Source organism: Procambarus clarkii, chromosome 76, assembly GCF_040958095.1.
Source record: "Procambarus clarkii isolate CNS0578487 chromosome 76, FALCON_Pclarkii_2.0, whole genome shotgun sequence".
Lineage (NCBI taxonomy): Eukaryota > Metazoa > Arthropoda > Malacostraca > Decapoda > Cambaridae > Procambarus > Procambarus clarkii.
The window spans coordinates 6,795,041-6,816,474 of NC_091225.1; the positions used below are offsets into that span (position 1 = coordinate 6,795,041).

Sequence of the window (21,434 nt, forward strand, 5' to 3'; positions counted from 1 at the left end):
ATATATATATATATATATATATATTACTATATATATATATATATATATATATATATTATTAAATATGAGCGAAAAAGTAAGATTAATAATTCTAACACGAATTTTCTCAATCTTTCGTACATTACGCTTCACTGTTGGAGGTAAATCAAAAATCACTTCTCCAAAATTCATTTTTATTTCTAGTCTGACGCGACACGGGCGCGTTTCGTAAAACTTATTACATTTTCAAAGACTTCACAAATACACAACTGATTAGAACTTACGTATCTCTGATTTTATATCTACATTTGAGTGAGGTGGGAGGGGTGATGTGGCATTAACACAAGACAGAACAAGAGGGGATATTAATAGGGTATTAAAAGTATCAACACAAGACAGAACAGAAACAATGGGTATTGAATAGAAGTGTTTGTAGAAAGCCTATTGGTCCATATTTCTTGATGCTTCTATATTGGAGCGGAGTCTTGAGGTGGGTAGAATATAGTTGTGCAATAATTGGCTGTTGATTGCTGGTGTTGACTTCTTGATGTGTAGTGCCTCGCAAACGTCAAGCCGCCTGCTATCGCTGTATCTATCGATGAATTCTGTGTTGTTTACTAGGATTTCTCTGGCGATGGTATGGTTATGGGAAGAGATTATATGTTCCTTAATGGAGCCCTGTTGCTTATGCATCGTTAAACGCCTAGAAAGAGATGTTGTTGTCTTGCCTATATACTGGGTTTTTGGAGCTTACAGTCCCCAAGTGGGCATTTGAAGGCATAGACGACGTAAGTCTCTTTTAAAGCGTTCTGTTTTGTGTCTGGAGAGTTTCTCATGAGTAGGCTGGCCGTTTTTCTGGTTTTATAGTAAATCGTCAGTTGTATCCTCTGATTTTTGTCTGTAGGGATAACGTTTCTATTAACAATATCTTTCAGGACCCTTTCCTCCGTTTTATGAGCTGTGGAAAAGAAGTTCCTGTAAAATAGTCTAATAGGGGGTATAGGTGTTGTGTTAGTTGTCTCTTCAGAGGTTGCATGGCTTTTCACTTTCCTTCTTATGATGTCTTCGATGAAACCATTGGAGAAGCCGTTATTGACTAGGACCTGCCTTACCCTACAGAGTTCTTCGTCGACTTGCTTCCATTCTGAGCTGTGGCTGAGAGCACGGTCGACGTATGCGTTAACAACACTCCTCTTGTACCTGTCAGGGCAGTCGCTGTTGGCATTTAGGCACATTCCTATGTTTGTTTCCTTAGTGTAGACTGCAGTGTGGAAACCTCCGCCCTTTTCCATGACTGTTACATCTAGAAAAGGCAGCTTCCCATCCTTTTCCGTCTCGTAAGTGAAACGCAGCACGGAACTCTGCTCAAATGCCTCCTTCAGCTCCTGCAGATGTCTGACATCAGGTACCTGTGTAAAAATGTCGTCAACATACCTGCAGTATATGGCCCGTTTCAAGTTCATGTCGACTAAGACTTTTTGCTCGATGGCCATCGAGCAACTGCCCAGACAGGTACAAGAGGAGTGTTGTTAACGCATATGTCGACCGTGCTCTCAGCCACAGCTCAGAATGGAAGCAAGTCGACGAAGAACTCTGTAGGGTGAGGCAGGTCCTAGTCAATAACGGCTTCTCCAATGGTTTCGTCGAAGACATCATAAGAAGGAAAGTGAAAAGCCATGCAACCTCTGAAGAGACAACTAACACAACACCTATACCCCCTATTAGACTATTTTACAGGAACTTCTTTTCCACAGCTCATAAAACGGAGGAAAGGGTCCTGAAAGATATTGTTAATAGAAACGTTATCCCTACAGACAAAAATCAGAGGATACAACTGACGATTTACTATAAAACCAGAAAAACGGCCAGCCTACTCATGAGAAACTCTCCAGACACAAAACAGAACGCTTTAAAAGAGACTAACGTCGTCTATGCCTTCAAATGCCCACTTGGGGACTGTAGGCTCCAAAAAACCCAGTATATAGGCAAGACAACAACATCTCTTTCTAGGCGTTTAACGATGCATAAGCAACAGGGCTCCATTAAGGAACATATAATCTCTTCCCATAACCAAACCATCACCAGAGAATTCCTAGTAAACAACACAGAAACCATCGATAGATACAGCGATAGCAGGCGGCTTGACATTTGCGAGGCACTACACATCAAGAAGTCAACACCAGCAATCAACAGCCAATTATTGCACAACTATATTCGACCCACCTCAAGACTCCGCTCCAATATAGAAGCATCAAGAAATATGGACCAATAGGCTTTCTACAAACACTTCTATTCAATACCCATTGTTTCTGTTCTGTCTTGTGTTGATACTTTTAATACCCTATTAATATCCCCTCTTGTTCTGTCTTGTGTTAATGCCACATCACCCCTCCCACCTCACTCAAATGTAGAAATAAAATCAGAGATACGTAAGTTCTAATCAGTTGTGTATTTGTGAAGTCTTTGAAAATGTAATAAGTTTTACGAAACGCGCCCGTGTCGCGTCAGACTAGAAATAAAAATGAATTTTGGAGAAGTGATTTTTGATTTACCTCCAACAGTGAAGCGTAATGTACGAAAGATTGAGAAAATTCGTGTTAGAATTATTAATCTTACTTTTTCGGTCATATTTAATAATATATGTCTACAGGAAAGACTGCTACCAAAATATACTAATATATATATATATATATATATATATATATATATATATATATATATATATATATATATATATATATATATATATAGCTTGTCATTGAACATAACATCTTTGTGACTATTCTTAGTTTCCTCTTGGATATTTTCCATTCTATGCAAATATCTTACCATCTGGAGGGTGAAGAAACAAGATATCACTTAATCTTTCCATTTTTATTGTTCGACATTTCGTCAGCAATGTGACATCTCAGGAGTGTGTTTTGCTGCGCTAACATAGCTATACTCAGCCTACAAAAAGACATTTAAACATTTTAAATGTGGGTGCACTCTCCTCTACGATTCACTTAGCCCGTTTAATTGGTAGAAAATGCAAAGGGTAGGGTGAGGAGATTGTTTCCTGACTCCGGCTTCTAGCTGTCAGCCAAGTCTTACCTTTTTCTCTTTGGACCAATGGAGAACCATCGAACAGTTGAATACTAGAAGCCAAATTCATCTGGATTCTGATTACTGGTGTCATCTCCAGAATGAACACAGCTTCAAGAATACGAAGCCCCCTACGATCGTTGTTGAGTGTGATTAATGACGTATCTTTCACTATGTAACGGCGATTAAGGATGTTGTTATGGTATTCAGAAAGATGTTGTTTAATACCTCCATTTTGGAAATGAAGTGTAAGACGTCTTCTCAATTTTTTTGAGGAATGTGCAATGTAGCATATATTTCGGAGAGCACAGTCTCCAAACCAGCACTTGTACTAATACACTACATTGGTGCACCTCAGTTTGTCAGAGGAGGCAGTGATGTAATTTCTCATAATGAGGGAAGATGTACGAGGGTCTTTATAATAAATGACAGAACAAACCCTTGCGTTTTCATTGCAAGGTTTTCAATTCCTGTCAATTATATCTCGTATCACCTCATCCTTTTTGTATGCCTGAGTAAATGTGTTTTTATAATGCACTATAATGCCTCCTCTTGAGGGCGGATTTTCAACCCCACAAGCCTGATTATTCTGTTAGGTGGCGGTCTAGATTCTTACTCACGATTTCATCGAATTCTGTGTTGCAGTAATCATTTTTCATAATAATTTGGTAGATTCGTTCGGTTCGAGTCTCGTTGTGCCGAAGTGAATCAAATTAATATTTCTACAATAGAGTTGTTGACAATTTATATGATGTTGGCAAGGACCACTAATTCCAATATTCCTGCTAGCAGCCAGGGAATGTATACAATTTCAGTTGGGCAGCAGTTTATTACCACTAAAATCTTTCCGTCTATGGCGGTCTCATAGTACAGTGGGAAAGCTTCTATCTCACGTTCGTGGGGTCGGCGGTTCGAGTTTTTCAAGTGAATAAAATTGTTATTTCCATAATAGTGTGGCTAACAATGGATTCTGAAATACCAATGGTTAGGAAATGAAGTGCTGTATCAATGTCTTAATTTCATTAACGAATATTCACAGGTGCAGTGTGTACATGCAGCAGCCATACAGTCCCCAGCGAGCCCTGATGCTGAAGGTGGCCTCCTGGACGCCTCGCCGAGGCCTCACCCTCACCTCCAGCCTACAGCTCTTCCCTGACAAGTTCTCCAGGTGAGTGCCGTGTAGTCCCTGGGAAACACAGGCTCTGATGGTGGCCTCCTTGACACCCCATCATGGCCATGTTATCTCATTCTACTCTTTCCTCATAAGTTCTCCAAATATCTATATAGTGAAAAAACTTGCATTATGAACTAATAACATTATGGAACCAACAATATATTTTGCAACAACAATATATTTTGTCACAACAATATATTTTGAATACAACAATAGTTTATGGTACCAAAATTATATCATCGAACTGACAGTATTCTGCGGACCCAGCAATATATTTGGGAACCATTGGGTAAACCATATATTATACTTAGTTCTAGATAGCAGTGAGATCGTAGTAAATGACACACAAATTAGGAGAATGTTAGGGAACAGTGATCAAAAGGAAATTAGATTTATCTTAAAATTGCAAAGTAGGATGAAAGGACAGTCTTTAAGGGTACCAGATTTTTTATAAAGCAAATTATTAGGAATTTATAATTTTCTGGTGAAGGTGAGGCTCTCGTCATTGGTTACTTCTGGCACGTGACCTCACCTTGTTAATCAAGTGCCGGGAGGAGTCACGAGGTTTTGGAGGGAAAAAAGAATGACTCGGCGCCATCTTGTGCCCCAAAATGGCACAAGATGACGCCGAGTCATCTTGGCTTGATCCCCTGCTGCTTCTTTCATCGTTCCGGTTCCCAACAACACTGGCAGGAGCATGGGACGGTCCTTCCCTGGAGACCTCCTCTCGGGCCTTGAGTTAAGCTATGATCTCAATCCGCCGCTCCGCCGCCTTGGAGGACCTCAACCTCTAACCAAAGTGGTCCGCCACCAGCTGCAGCTGAACCTTGGTGCACTCCTCCAGCACCTGCTCGTCCCTCGACTCAATAAATTTTTTCACTCTATCGTTCTCCATCTCTAGGCTATTGAGTAACCGTATGCAAGGGAATACACCAGCGAGCAGTGTAAACCGAGACCAATGTCGACCTTAGTACACTCGTCACTGCACTTGCAAACCTTTGCTTCACTGTTGTTCGATGATCCTGGCAAGGTCGCCACTGTCAGTGTTCACCCCCTTCCTACCTATGGTTGAGGTCGTCCCACGGGGTCTCCACTCCTCAGTAACAGGCACCACTGGCCTCCCTGGGGCACCCCCGAGTCAACTAAGTGCTGGCCTTATATATACCCCTAGCGAGTGGAGAGGTTCAAGTCCACTTGTGACAAACCTGAACCTGCCCGTCCTGACACTGCTCTTTCTTAGATATCTGGTCGCCAGCTGGGTGTTTATAGTTGTGTCCCAGCAACACGTCAGTGGTCTCATTAGTTATCTTAATTTAAGGATGCAATCTCATGTGCAGTGCAAGGTGACACCAACAGTTTCACTCAAGATAGCCCTAGAGAATGGAGGCTCACTCAAACACAAAGGTAAGATTAAAATTTACTGAAGAAAAATATATACACTTGTATAGGGAAAAAATCAGGTGGAAATTTCCGATGGCGGCAACCTTCTCCTGTCGTGTCTCTGGCAACACAGTCAGCTGACTGGGTCCACAGGTCAGGCGGCGGGCACTCACCTCGCACCTCTGGCAACATGATCAGCTGGCGGCTCCAACTCTCAAACCGGCGGGGACACACCTCGCGCCTCTGGCAACACTATCAGCTGAATGGGTCCAACTGTCAGACCGGCGGGGACACACCTCACGCCTCTGGCCACACTATCACATCAGCTGGACGATTCAAAATTCGTTTCTGGCTCCATGAGAACTAGCACTATTCCCAGATACACTAACGTCACCGCATCTATGTACTTATGTTCCACTAACAATTTATGCCTACATGAGCTCCTTGCCTCCTAGCCTAACGCTATCACATAGACAATAAATGGTAACGAGAAATGCTCACGATATATAAAATATCCTAGCTCACCTAGATCAAAGGGGTAAAGGGAGGGATAACTATCTACCTTACTTCATTTCTTTACGAAGCTGACTCGTTCTCTGGCGAGGGATGATGAGGTATCTTGACCTGGCTTCTGGTCTTCCGTTGATCAGTTCCCACACACACAAGTTCCTCAGCCGTCTTCGTAGTAATGCGGAACCGCCGTACTCACACCCAGCAGGTATGGTCCCCCCTCCTCCTCTCACTCAGGGTACTGGAGTCAGGTACCTGCACCGTCGTCGTCCCACTCCTCTAACGAGCGTTGTAGACTCACTTCCAGTCCAGTGGAACTTCCCCTTGCCTCACTTCCAGTAGATTCGGCCCAGCCGTCGCTACTTACTTGATATGTGAAACGTGGTTCCCCGGTCGTCCCAGACGTTTCCAGCCTACGTCCGTCCCTGCTACAGACTCTTGAATATAGAGCTCTTGACTCTCTATCCCGGCCAATCCTTGCTTCCTGGCGCTCCACGGAATGTCTGCAGTATTAAAGCGATGCTTAAATCCTTTTGTAGGGGCTTTCTGGCATCAGGATCTCGAGCTCCCTCAACAGCGTCTAAACTCTAGGGCGGCTCGTGACGTACTCTCCCGCCCAGGCGTCAGCCGCCCCTGGGGTCCTCCGCCTCACGACGTCACACCGCCCGAGGGCTCGTCATTGGTTACTTCCGGCACGCGACTTCACCTGGCCAATCAGGTGCCGGGAGGAGTCACAACGTTTTTAAGGGAAACAAAGTTGCTCGGTGCCATCTTGTGCCCCTAAAGGGCGTAAGCCCCTTGCACAATCACACTTAAATCACAATTTCACAGCTATCCTGATAACGCTCCACACTCACACATATGAAAATGTTCCCTAGATATCAGAGAATGCTCAGGTTATGGAGATATAATTCTTCAAGCTGGGTTAGGAGAAATATAGGGGTTAGACACTGTATATGTATATATATGTGTATATATATATATATATATTTACTATTAAATATGAGCGAAAAAGTAGGAATAATAATTCTAACACGAATTTTCTCTATCTTTCGTACATTTCTTTTCACTGTTGGTGGTAATTCAAAAATCAATTCTCCAAAATTCATTTTTATTTCTAGTCTGACGCGACACTTGAGTGCGTTTCGTAAAACTTATTACATTTTCAAAGACTTTAGTTTACACATACACAACTGAATAGAACTTACACATCTCCGATTTGTTTATATCTACATTTGAGTGAGGTGGATGGGGTGAGGTGGTATTTAATAGGGTATTAAATTCATCAACACAAGACAGAACACGAAACAATGAGTATTGAATAGAAGTGATTGTAGAAAGCCTATTGGTCCATATTTCTTGATGCTTCTATATTGGAGCGGAGTCTTGAGGTGGGTAGAATATAGTTGTGCATTAATTGGCTGATGATTGCTGGTGTTGACTTCTTAATGTGTAGTGCCTCGCAAACGTCAAGTCGCCTGCTATCGCTGTATCAATCGATGATTTCTGTGTTGTTTACTAGGATTTCTCTGGCGATGGTTTGGTTGTGGGAAGAGATTATATGTTCCTTAATGGAGCCCTGTTGCTTATGCATCGTTAAACGCCTAGAAAGAGATGTTGTTGTCTTGCCTATATACTGGGTTTTTTGGAGCTTACAGTCCCCAAGAGGGCATTTGAAGGCATAGACGACGTTGGTCTCTTTTAAAGCGTTCTGCTTTGTGTCGGGAGAGTTTCTCATGAGTAGGCTGGCCGTTTTTCTGGTTTTATAGTAAATCGTCAGTTGTATCCTCTGATTTTTGTCTGTAGGGATAACGTTTCTATTAACAATATCTATCAGGACCCTTTCCTCCGTTTTATGAGCTGTGGAAAAGAAGTTCCTATAAAATAGTCTAATAGGGGGTATAAGTGTTTTGTTAGTTGTCTCTTCAGAGGTTGCATGGCGTTTCACTTTCCTTCTTATGATGTCTTCGACGAAACCATTGGAGAAGCCGTTGTTGAATCAGAGGATACAACTGACGATTTACTATAAAACCAGAAAAACATATATATATATATATATATATATATATATATATATATATATATATATATATATATATATGTATATATATATATATATATATATATATATATATATATATATATATATATATATATATATATATATATATATATATATATATATATATGTCGTACCTAGTAGCCAGAACGCACTTCTCAGCCTACTATGCAAGGCCCGATTTGCCTAATAAGCCAAGTTTTCATGAAATAATGTTTTTTCGAATACCTAACCTAACTTTTTCGGCTACCTAACTGAACCTAGCCTATAAAGATAGGTTAGGTTAGGTTAGGTAGGGTTGGTTAGGTTCGGTCATATATCTACGTTAATTTTAACTCCAATAAAAAAAATTGACCTCATACATAATGAAATGGGTAGCTTTATCATTTCATAAGAAAAAAATTAGAGAAAATATATTAATTCAGGAAAACTTGGCTTATTAGGCAAATTGGGCCTTGCATAGCAGGCCGAGAAGTGCATTCTAACTCCTAGGTACGACATATATATATATATATATATATATATATATATATATATATATATATATATATATATATATATATATATATATATATATATATATATATATATATATATATATATATATATTAGTATATTTTGGTAGCAGTCTTTCCTGTAGACATATATTATTAAATATGACCGAAAAAGTAAGATTAATAATTCTAACACGAATTTTCTCAATCTTTCGTACATTTCTTTTCACTGTTGGAGGTAAATCAAAAATCAATTCTCCAAAATTCATTTTTATTTCTAGTCTATACCTAATACCCTATTTATGCCACCTCACCCCATCAACCTCACTCAAATGTATATATAAACGAAACCAGGAGATGTGTAAGTTCTATTCAGTTGTGTATTTGTAAACTAAAAGTCTTTGAAAATGTAATAAGTTTTACGAAACGCGCTCGTTTCGCGTCAGACTCGTCGCGTCAGACTAGAAATAAAAATGAATTTCGGAGAATTGATTTTTGATTTACCTCCAACAGTGAAAAGAAATGTACGAAAGATTGAGAAAATTCGTGTTAGAATTATTAATCTTACTTTTTCGGTCATATTTAATAATATATATATATATATATATATATATATATATATATATATATATATATATATATATATATATATATATATATATATATATATATATATATATATATATGTATATATATATATATATATATATATATATATATATATATATATATATATATATATATGTATATATATATATATATATATATATATATATATATATATATATATATATATATATATATATATATATATATATATATATATATAATGCAAATATAAACAAAGTGAAAAATTTGAAAGGATAATAGCTTAGCACTTTACAATTCTCCGGATTCGTTATCAGAGCTGTACTGAGAAAGGCAAGTGTAGAGACAGTATAAGAGGAGGAGGGTGGTACCATATGTTGTCTGGACGACAACAACCATCACAGGAGGCCGGACAATGTCATTCTTAAAGGCCACAAGAAGTATAGAAATGGGAGTGTGAGAAGGCAGAGACCACATATCATTGCGGGTTTTAGCTACCCCTCTTCCACTGGGTGCCAATGAACATCTTGGGAAGAACCCCAGTCTACTAGTGAGTGGGGTTCCTTCCCGAACCCGGCCTTGCACCCATAGCAAGGGAAGTCACTCGGTCCTCCTTAACTTCTCTATAGATGGGACCGTAAACCACAGAAACTCAGGTTCATATCACGGGGCGTGTGTTACTGATGTTATCAGCCATGATACGTTTTTGTTGTCATAGAGAGATAGTGAGAATTTGGTGGTGGTGGTCCTTACCAGGTTGTCTAGGGAGTATGAGGGGTGAGGGAAGCAGCTTAGTACACGTCTCAAATTTATACGTACAAGTCACAGGATTACATTTAACAAGGCGTTTTCCTTACAACATAAGATCACTATGTATTATAACTTAAGTGGCTCTGACTTCCCCACGGCTCACTGTCCCATTCCTGGTGTCATGCACCCAGCCACAAACTGCTATCTTCCAACGACACATATATTTTTGCCTCTAGGAAACCTGGACTCTTATAAAACCTCTCCAACTTCTGCAATATTTATCTACCCAATCTTGCAACCCTGGATATAGACAAGGATAGGCTTATCTGACTGAACGGCCGGAGAAAACCCCTCAAATAGCAGGAGCAGTCGGCAGCGATACACCTCCCTCTTCAGTCAAGATGGCGTCCACCTCTCTTGCCTCATCGCCCCTTAATACTCTATTCTTTACATATGCTATCAAACACATTAATGATTTTATTCACTATATTCTCCCATGCATACTTTTTTTATAGAGTCCATTTTTCCCTTACATAGTAAAGCTATTCAAGTTCACATTATTTCTGATGATCTCCAGCTGAGAAGGCACTACTTTACTGGGCGGAGTAATAATGATGACTCGCGGCCTCTCTGATCTCAGCTGGGAATTTATATTAATATACAGTCTCCCTGTGTCCACCAACATTTTACAACCGAAACCAACCTCCACAAGAGGTAAGGTTCGTAACACCCCTCCTAAGCCATGGAGAAAAAAAGGGAAATTCTTAATGGAATTTCACTTTTTTTTCACATAAAATTAACACCTCAAACAGATTTCATAGTAATTGTAAAGAAACATTAAAGATATATAATAAACACTAGATACACAAGAATATATACATCTCTGAGCAATAGTACAACCCTAAGTCACCCCAGGTTTTGGCAATCTAGAAAGTGCATCTGCCACTACATTTAATTTTCCTGGAATATGTTTGATGACCAGATTGTACTCTTGTAGCAATAGAGACCACCTTAATATTCTCTGGTTGGAATTCTTCATGCTAGCAATAAATGTTAAGGGGTTGTGGTCAGTAAGCACTTCAACAGTATTGACTGATAAATAAATGTAAATTTTTTTAACAGCTAGTAATAATGATAAAGCCTCCTTCTCCACTGTGGAGTAATTCTGTTGACATTTAGTAAATTTTTTAGAATAGTAATGTATTGGATGATTAATACCCTCATCATCTTCTTGCATTAGCACAGAACCAGCACCCCAGTCCGAAGCATCTATATATAGTTTGAATGGCTTAGAGTAGTCAGGAGTAGCTAACACTGGACCAGATGACAACATTCCTTTTAGTTTAGTAAATGCATCCTGACATTCCTGAGGCCATCTAAACTTTACATTTTTACATAGCAAGTTTGTCAAAGGAGCTGCAATTGCTGCAAAATTTTTACAGAACTTCCTATAATAAGCACACATTCCTAGATATCTTTGTACCTCCTTCTTGCTAGTCAACACTGGATACTCTAATATATCATTTACTTTATTTTTGAGTGGTAATACCTTCCCATTTCCCACTTCATATCCTAAGTAAGAAATACTAGCTCTAGCAAAAGTACATTTATGTAAGTTTACAGTTAATTAGCCTCCTTTAAGCATTTTAATAGTTTAGCCAAACCTTTCATATGGTCCTCCCAATTATTGTGAAAAATTACAATATCATCCAAGTAAGCTCTACATTGTGGTATGTCTTTTAACACTAAGTTCATAAGACGTTGGAAAGTTGCTGGGGTATTTTTCAGCCCAAAAAGCATTACAGTGAATTCATACAACCCATCTGCAGTTATAAATGCACTCATCTCCCGAGCTCTTGGTGTTAAAGGATTTTGCCAGTACCCTTTTGACAAATCTAGTTTGGTTACAAACTTGGCTTTACCAACACTGTCAATACAACCATCTAATCTAGGAATTGGAAAATTATCATCAACAGTCATTACATTTAGCTTACGGTAGTCAATGACCAACCTGTGAGTTCCAGCCTTCTTTGAAACCAAAATGCAAGGACTACTCCAACTGCTGCTGCTAGGTCTCACCAATCCATGTTGAAGCATGTAGTCGACTTCTTTCCGGATGAGATTTAACTTGGTAGGGTTGTCTCTATATGGGTGTGACTTGACTGGTTGGTTGTCGGTCACCTCGATGTCGTGGTGAATAACTGTAGTCTGGGTGGGAATATCGCCAAAGATATCTGCATGAGAAGTCAGCAACTGCTCCAAGTCCTGCTTCTGCTCTGATGACAAATGTTCCACCATTTTCTGGACATTAGCCAACCACTCCATATTGCTAAAATAAGGTACATGAGCATTAGGTACACTATTAAAATCACATTCCCCATTATTCTCATCTACATGGGCTACACTAAGCACCTGGTTGGTATTGGTAGTTCCCTTCTGTGTTAGTTTCATACTATTCACATGCACTACTATTTCCTTTCTCTTGAGATCAGGTGTTTGGATTACATAATTGGTGGGACTGAGTTTCTTTATCACTGTATAAGGACCTTGGAACCTATGCAACAATGTTGGTCCCTGTCGGGCCATTAGTACCACCACTTTATCACCTGCCTCAAAATGGCGTCGCTTTGTCTTTTTATCGTACTGTGCCTTCAATTTTCCTTGAGCTTCTTTAAGATGAATTAAGGCTTTAGCCCTGTTTTTATATAACTTATCTTGTAAGTCATGAATATAGTTTAACAGCACAACACTCTTTGGATTTCAAACCAACTTATCTCTTAAGATGGTTAGTGGACTTCACACATCATGGCCAAAAACTAATGAGTTGGGTGAACACCCCAGGGACTCCTGATAAGTATCCCTCAGTGCCATGAGCATCAATGGAAGACCATCATCCCAGTCTCTGCCAGTTTCCATGCAACTGGTTCTCAGCATTTGCTTAAGGGTTTGGTGCATCCTTTCCAAAGCACCTTGGCTCTCAGGATGGTAAGTAGTGGATGTCTTATGGAGGATGCCAAACTCCTCACAAAACTGCTGAAACCCTTTGGAAGTGAAATTTGCCCCATTATCTGTCTGTATTACTTTTGGTAAACCAAAAATAGTACAAAATTTCCTTATGTGCCTTACTACCACTTTCGTTGTAGCATTTCTCACAGGGAATGTCTCTGGAAAACGTGTAGTCTGACACATCATGGTGATGATATACATATTACCACTCTTGGTTCTAGGCAATGGGCCTACTACATCAACAATAATATGGGTAAAGGGTTCCTCGGCTACCACAATTGGCTGTAAAAGGGCTTTTGGTACTACCTGGTTTGGTTTGCCAGTTTGTATACGTACTGGACATTCATTACAATACTGGATGACATCTTTCTTTAATCCAGGCCAGGTAAAGTACTTGCTTATTTTATTATATGCTTTTGCAATACCCTGATGACCGCCTATTGGTGAATCATGGGCTACACTTAGCACTTTTTCTCTATAACCCCTCGGTAGGACCACTTGATTAACTACCTCCCAAGTGTGTGACACAGGTGAGCTCCTAGGTCTCCACTTCCGCATCAACACCTCTTTAGTGTAGTAATAAGTCATAGCCTCCGATTCTGCTTCTAGTTCAGTTACTGCCTTATTATGCAAGTCAGTCAACGTAGGATCAGTTCTTTGCTGATGAGTAAAATTTGATTTTGATCTCAAGTCTGAAGAGCCAGAAGTGGTAACTGGACTACACTCTCCCCTACCCCTTTTCCTAGGTGGTTTGGTGGAGGTGCTCCCCATCCTGTTCTCATCTGCTTCTTCCAACTTGGCCATAAAAGTGTCACAAAGATCCACTTCACTATTTGATTTGTTAACCTCTAATTTTGTCTCCTGACTTACATTATTGGGAGTTTGTGATATTTGAGACTCTGATTTTGACTGGGTCACGGCACATGCTGGGTACATTACCTTGTCCTCAGGATCTGCCCATGCCCTAATCACCTCTGGCTTAGTTAGCATTATTGGGTGGTCATTTCTTTTATCTATATTACCAACAAGATCATTCCCCACAATTAGATCAATGCCAGCAACTGGTAATTTAGGACTAACATCTACTAAACTTTTGCCTTCAATAAAATCACAGTCTAGATTTACTTCTCTCAAGTGTACAGTCTGGAAATCTCCTGTGATTCCCTGTATAATCATTACCTCCCCAGTCTCTGTAGACTATATATTCTAACACACTCTCTAATAATAAAGATTGGGATGCTCCTGTATACCTCAAAATTTTAACATCATGCCACAAACCATTTGCACACTGTAATTTACCATTTCATATAAACTCTCCAAAATGATTTATAGCAAGTGCTTTTTTCCCCATTATTTTTGTTACACCTTTGGTTTTCCTCCCATCACACATTGTGAGTGCCATAGGCCTCTTTTCTGGGTGAAGAAACCAACAACTCTTAGCAACATGACCCTTCCTATGGCAGTAGGAACACTGTTTCAACTCTGGGTGAGGCTTATTACTAGTGTGATCCTCTTTGGGTTTCATATTACTCTCTTTACCACCTGGCACCTTTGAAAAACTGTTTCCTTGATCTGCTGTTGGATACATGTGGGACCCAAATCTGACTGAGGAGTTTGCTGCTCGACCAGATCCTTGTCTATTTGATTGAATTTTATTTTTAAAAGTTACTTTATGCATCAACTCATATTCATCTGCTAATTTAGCGACCTCATAGATATCTCTGGGTAATTTCTCTGCCAAATACAAAGCCACATTAGAAGGTATGCAAGATAAAAATTCTTCTACTAGGAGCAAATTTTTAAGATAGTCCAGATCCCTAATTTTTTCTGCATCTAACCATTTATTAAACATGTGATATTTCTCTTGTGCAAATTCTACCAAGGTTTGACTTGGGTCTCGTCTCAGTTGTCTAAACTTCTGCCTATAAGCCTCAGGAACAAGTTGATAAGCAGTAAGGATGGCTGCTTTTACCTTATCATAGTCAAAACTGTTACTCAAAGGCATAGCTGCAAATATTTTCTGTGCCTTTCCCACCAACTGACCTTGAAGAAGAGATACCCATTGTGTTTCAGGCCACTCCATACTCTGTGCCAACTTTTCAAAATGTATGAAGAATTGGTCTGGGTCAGACTCACAGAATAGAGGAAACTTGACATTTTTGTGAATCTTTAACTGCCCAGGTGTTCCTAAATCATCAACACCGGTATTTTCTGATCTAATTCCCAAATCTGCTAGCTTAATCTGTAACTATGTCTTTTTCTGAGCTAGCTCCACTTCTAACCTCTTCATAGCTAGTTCTTGAGCTTGCTCTGCCTCTATCCTCTTCTGAGCTTGCTCTGCCTGTAACTGCAACTTCTTTAGTTCCAATTCTGCCTGCCACTGCATCTAAGTCTCAACTTTTCCTGTAGTTACAGCATTTGCACCGCTGGTGGACGGGGACTGCTCTAATATTTCTTGTGGGAGAATTTGCTCATCTACCCAGTGTATCATTATTTCTCTTAGCAGTTCCGTCTTCACCATTCCCATGTGCAATAATAGTCCATAGTGCTTGCCAACAGCCACTAGGATAGACTTTTTTGCCGCTTTCAAAACCTCAACACTAGGATTGTCGATTGTGATACCAAATCCATTTTTTAGTGTGCTAAGATACAGCAGACTCCAACACAATTTATAATTCTGCACCCACCTTTCTCTTTTTAGGCTGAGAATTTGTTTTGAAAGCTGATAAGGACAGTGCTTAGTTTACTTGACTACCCTGTCAACTGGTAATTTTTTTGCACTCGAGAACACGCACACAAATTCTTAAAACACTTTTCATATAGATTAATAATATGTACATAAATAAGTAATGAATTACATATTCATATTATACCAATATTAAAAATATTATAAATTTCTACACAAGTTAAAGTAAAAAAAAAATAAGCTACACAATTTTTATATCAGGTTACATCTACAGGCTATCAACTTTTATTAAGCTTTCGATCAGGCTGCTCAATATGTAAGGTGCTCTCGGACAGGCTACCCAATTCTATCACGGGGCGTGTGTTACTGATGTTATCAGCCGTGATACGTTTTTGTTGTCATAGAGAGCTAGTGAGAATTTGGTGGTGGTGGTCCTTACCAGGTTGTCTAGGGAGTATGAGGGGTAAGGGAAACAGCCTAGTACACGTCTCAAATTTATACGTACATGTCACAGGATTACATTTAACAAGGCGTTTTCCTTACAACATAAGATCACTATGTATTATAACTCAAGTGGCTCTGACCACCCCACGGCTCACTGTCCCATTCCTGGTGTCATGCACCCAGCCACAAACTGCTATCTTCCAACGACACATATATTTTTGCCTCTAGGAAACCTGGACTCTTATAAAACCTCTCCAACTTCTGCAATATTATTCTACCCAATCTTGCAACCCTGGATATAGACAAGGATAGGCTTATCTGACTGAACGGCCAGAGAAAACCCCACAAATAGCAGGAGCAGTCGGCAGCGATACACCTCCCCCTTCAGTCAAGATGGCGTCCACCTCTCTTGCCTCATCGCCCCTTAATACTCTACTCTTTGCATATGCTATCAAACACATTAATGATTTTATTCACTATATTCTCCCATGCATACTTTTTTATAGAGTCCATTTTTCCCTTACATAGTAAAGCTATTCAAGTTCACATTATTTCTGATGATCTCCAGCTGAGAAGGCACTACTTTACTGGGCGGAGTAATAATGATGACTCGCGGCCTCTCTGATCTCAGCTGGGAATTTATATTAATATACACTCTCCCTGTGTCCACCATCATTTTACAACCGAAACCAACCTCCACAAGAGGTAAGGTTCGTAACAGTCCACACCAACCAAGCCTGCGCACATAAACAAGTGAAGGTCACACACTGGGTCCACTAATACACGCGACCCAGTAACACTAACTCAGTGCTATTGTCATAATTTCCTCAGTATAGTATTTCCTGACAGGGTATGGTGTGGAACAACTCATACCGCTCTAACCACAGAGAAGATGAAGGAGATAAAGCTAACACTCTAGTAAAATTAATAGAGTTTACTGAATGATGTCTACATGTGCCAATAGGTGAGAATCTTCTGCTGCTAAGGTAGAAAATGACAACACTTCAGAAAGTTACCTCTGTCATCTATCTCAGTCGTCGCCATCCAAAACTATCCGTGAATGTCACTTTAGCACTTGTTTACCTTCTTTCACATATACCTAAGCATACCTGGCCCATAATTCACAGAATTTACTGCAGGGATTATATTCCTCCAACATATGATTACCGATAGTTCATGCATAAAATATATATATACCTATAACTGTAAACACATATAATGATCCTGGAAATCTTACAATAAATCAATATTATTAAGCATGAAAGAAACTCCACGTAACTCAAGGGACAATGGGGAGGTAAAGATTATCTACCTTATTATTCTGCTACAATTAATCGCGGATTCCACGTCGCAATGATTGTCGGGGTTCGGTTCATCATAGTTTTGCTCCGCGAAGACAATTTTTTTTTATTTTTTATTTTTACATGCGTACATGTGAATAAATACAATAAAACAGAACACAAACACAAAGGCACAAAACAAAGAAAGACAATATACACTAAATACCGGCCTGAAGGGCCGACAACAAAAACACAACAATGAGCATAAACACAAAGGAACACAATAAATATATACAACAAGACAATACAGGAGTGTAATGGAAATAAACAAAAAATTACACATAGCACAAAATCACAGTAGAAAAGGAACAGTGCAAGATATGTCGTGCAATGTTAAGCATACAGGCAAGCATAAGTAAGGCAACAGATCAGAATAATCACAAAGGCACAGTTACAAAGGACAAAGGCACAAAGTTATAAAGGACAAAGGCACAAGTAGAAATTACAAGGCAAAAAGTTATAAAGCACCAAATACACAAAACAGCAGTCTGAAGGGCCGACAACAAAACAATAAGCACAGCAGTACAATGATAAAATACCCAAACCCTCACCCAACAACCCAACCCGTGAAACAACACAAAACAAGCCAACTGGCCCTGAAAAACCACACAGAGAGGTACAACACATAACACCAATAAAATAAATACAATACACTCACGCACACACGCACGCAACCACACACCACTCACACAAACGAACACAACACCACAACACATAGCACAAACACACAACAAAAATATCACTTAAAAGAAGAAGACACGAAAGTGGTAGGCAAATACTTCTCAGGAAAATCATGCCCAGGATATTTCGGCTTATAAGCTTCCCACACTAAGTACTCCCTGTCGGTAGGACAACGGTTTCCCTGCTTCAGGGGGGCGGGCATCACTCGGGAACCACCAGATCAGGCGGAAACAGCAGCATCCGGAGCTGGGCGACAGTTGTCGCATAACGAGGTAAGGCAGAACGAAGGGAAGCAGAAGACACGGAAGAAGCGGACGCAGGCCTCCGAGACGGCCCCGCCGTCGTACGCACAGGAGAAGACAACGAAAGCCGCCGAGACGGCAACCCCAAACCTGACACCGCAGGGAGACACAGTAGAGACGGCGGAGACGGGAGAAGTGGCAAAACCGCTGCTGAAGAACCAGGGGACAAAACTGGGGGCGCGGAACCCCCAGAGCGAGCAGTCTTCTTGAACACCATCACCAGGTCACTACGCTCACCAGCAGGAGGAACCAGCCCCCACGCAGAACCGGAACCATCCGACGCAGGCGATGCACCGGAAGCAAGCTCCACAGGTACCTCACTAGAAGATACATCTACACAGGCAGCCGCAGGCACATGGACCTCCGCCACCACCGAAGAATGCGACGGAACCTCACCATTGTCACTGGAAGATCCACTATCGTCGAATTCTCCCGTATCAGCCCAATCAGAAGATCTCCGGGACCGCTTGGGCACCGGCCTCACATCATCAGAGCCAGATGTCGACCCAGAGAAATGGACAACACAAGCCGGTCGAACTGACGCCCTCCGCAAGACGGCAGCATCCTCAACCTCACAGGGAACCAGGTCGAGCACAGTAGAAGGTCCCATAGCGACCCCAGCACCCAGCACATCCTGGGCACACGGCGAGGGTGAAGTGACAGGCACCACAGACGGAGAACAGGAAAACAGGGGAGCCGTGCATACAGGAGCCGGAAGAACCACGGAAGCATCCAGGACAGCAACCTGGGCAGGACGAACACCCGACGGCGACACAACCACCTGGGAAGAGGCAACCGCAACAGGCGATACAGCCCCTGGAGGAGGGGCGTCATCTGCATGAGACGCTTCAGGCGACACACGGGGTACGGCAGCAGCCAAAGCGGCATCCACACCCACCGAATCCTCCGCCACAGGGAGAGGCGGGAAATCCTCCTCATGGAAGAGGTTGACGGGCACGACGGCAGGTTCAGAGCACCCAGCAGCCTGATGACCCAAGAGGCCACAACGGTAACATGTACAGGGCTGGCGAGCATAAAACACTCGAACAGAACGCCCCAGAAGCCTCACTTGAGAAGGAATGTCCGCCCGCAGCCTCATTCCTAGGGTGCGAATATTTGACCGCACACTTTTTAGCAGACCCGAGGAGAGCAGGTGCAACTGCACACTGAGGACCGCCCCAAACCGGCCGAAATAACGGCTCAGCAGTTGTGAGGGAATCTAGATTCCCTCAGCTAGTTTTCCTAGTTTCTAGATTAGGCTAGTCACTCTAGAAACTGAAGCTTTCAAAATAACATATACTTGTGAGGTGTTGAATGAAAGCTTATGTTATGGACTATCATTTGTGAGTAGTCAGAAGTCTGTGATTGCTCTGTAGTGAGAATTACAGAGATTTGCATGTTTCTGTGTATTAGGAGTGAAGTGGTATGAGAGGTACTTGACTAAAACCGTTAGAGGTGGGGGGAGAGTGGAGTGAACGTTGCCCCCCTCCCCCAACATCTGAGACAGTAAGCCACTGTCTTTTAGGCCTCCCCCTCCTTGTGACGTCACGGGATGCTCGAGGGTGAGTGAACCTGTGATTGGAGCAGGCATGTGTGCTCCAAGCCGAGTTTTGGCACGAAGGGCTGTGATTGGGAGCGGCATGAGCGAGCCATGCCGGCTCCAGGCTGATTGGTCAAGACAAAGTAGGGAGGAGGTATGGGCATTTTGAGTTTCCCTAGCCCGGGTAATCGTTAGTCTGAGCAGGGTAGCAGGTGGACGAGGACGTGTCTGGGTGGAGGGGGGGAAGTTTTCCCCCTCCACACCCAGTTAATCGAAGACGTTACCGTGTTGTCTAGCAGGGATGGCACTCCCGCCATCCCGGGTTGTGTCTAGGCCCAAATTTGGGTGAAATTGGGGCCGATGTGACAAACTAAGAGACAGTTGCAGTGTTAACCCATGAGGCAGATGGCAGAGCCTCATGGTGTATCAGATTGATCCCTCATCCCTCAGGTCTGAGCATCCTGTCTAGTGGCAATGGACAATTGGTGTTGGGCAGTGTAAGTGAGTGTGATATTACAGGCCCATATTGGACTTTGCATTCCGCCAGGCTGCGTCAGTGTGGGGACGCCGCCGGCCATTGTCACCCCAGTGTAGAGCAGGGCAGGCTCTGGTTTGTTGGAGTTGTGGGCGATTCCTCAGCCACGTGTGTATGCCCGGGGGCCACCCCAGCCACCCGCCGCATGGTCCGGCCACATGGCGCGGCTACCCCACCCGCCTGCCCACGCGCCGGCCACCCATCCAGCCCATCCGCGTGGCCAAACCCCACCCCACCCCGCGCACCAACTGAGCCGGGTGGGGTGCTATGACGTCATGCGCTACCCGTGGCCACCCCCAGGCCACCCAGCCGCTCGGCTCGCGCGCCGGCTACTACCACCCCCCCCCCCTCTCAGCTCGGAAGGGGTGCTGTGGGCCACACGGTGGCCACATGCCTTGGCCACTTTTCCGGGACAGCCTAGGGCCACATCTTGTCGACGCATGAGGAGCAAGCAAGCTAAGTGTTGACAGCTAGAGTGGTAGTGACCTGGGAAATGAAAAAAAAAATAAGGAAAGACGTGAGTACTATTATCATTGTGTACAGTGTGATGGGTACCGGTGGAAATTCCCGGTAAGAGTTGTCTCAGAGCCTCGCCAGGCTAGAGAAGCAGCTGAGTGACAGCTGTCAGTAAGGTCCAGGTGATTGGTAGGGCGGTACCTGGAGATAGATGTTATACACGGGACCACACTGTAGTACAATAATGTATATAAGTAGACTGACTAGAGTATGTAACCGGTCAGTGTAGAGATTTACCATATAAGTGATCCAGCCTGTCGATTCTAAATAATCGTTCAGACTGGATTAATGCCATAGAGTACCGTAAAATTATAATCATTAGAGGTAAGCAGGCCCGGTTGCATGGATGTCAATGGGGGGCCCCTG

General features: G+C 41.9%; 1 protein-coding gene across 1 annotated transcript in view; it reads left to right on the plus strand.

Annotated features, from left to right (window-relative positions):
- The window catches only part of LOC123750457 (glutamate receptor-like), a 176,874-nt gene that overhangs the window by 32,335 nt on the left and 123,105 nt on the right, over window positions 1-21,434 (plus strand). The window contains exon 3 of the mRNA XM_069313792.1: window positions 4,103-4,231. Within this exon, the coding sequence (XP_069169893.1) occupies window positions 4,103-4,231 (129 nt within the window). The remainder of the gene's footprint in view (window positions 1-4,102; window positions 4,232-21,434) is intronic.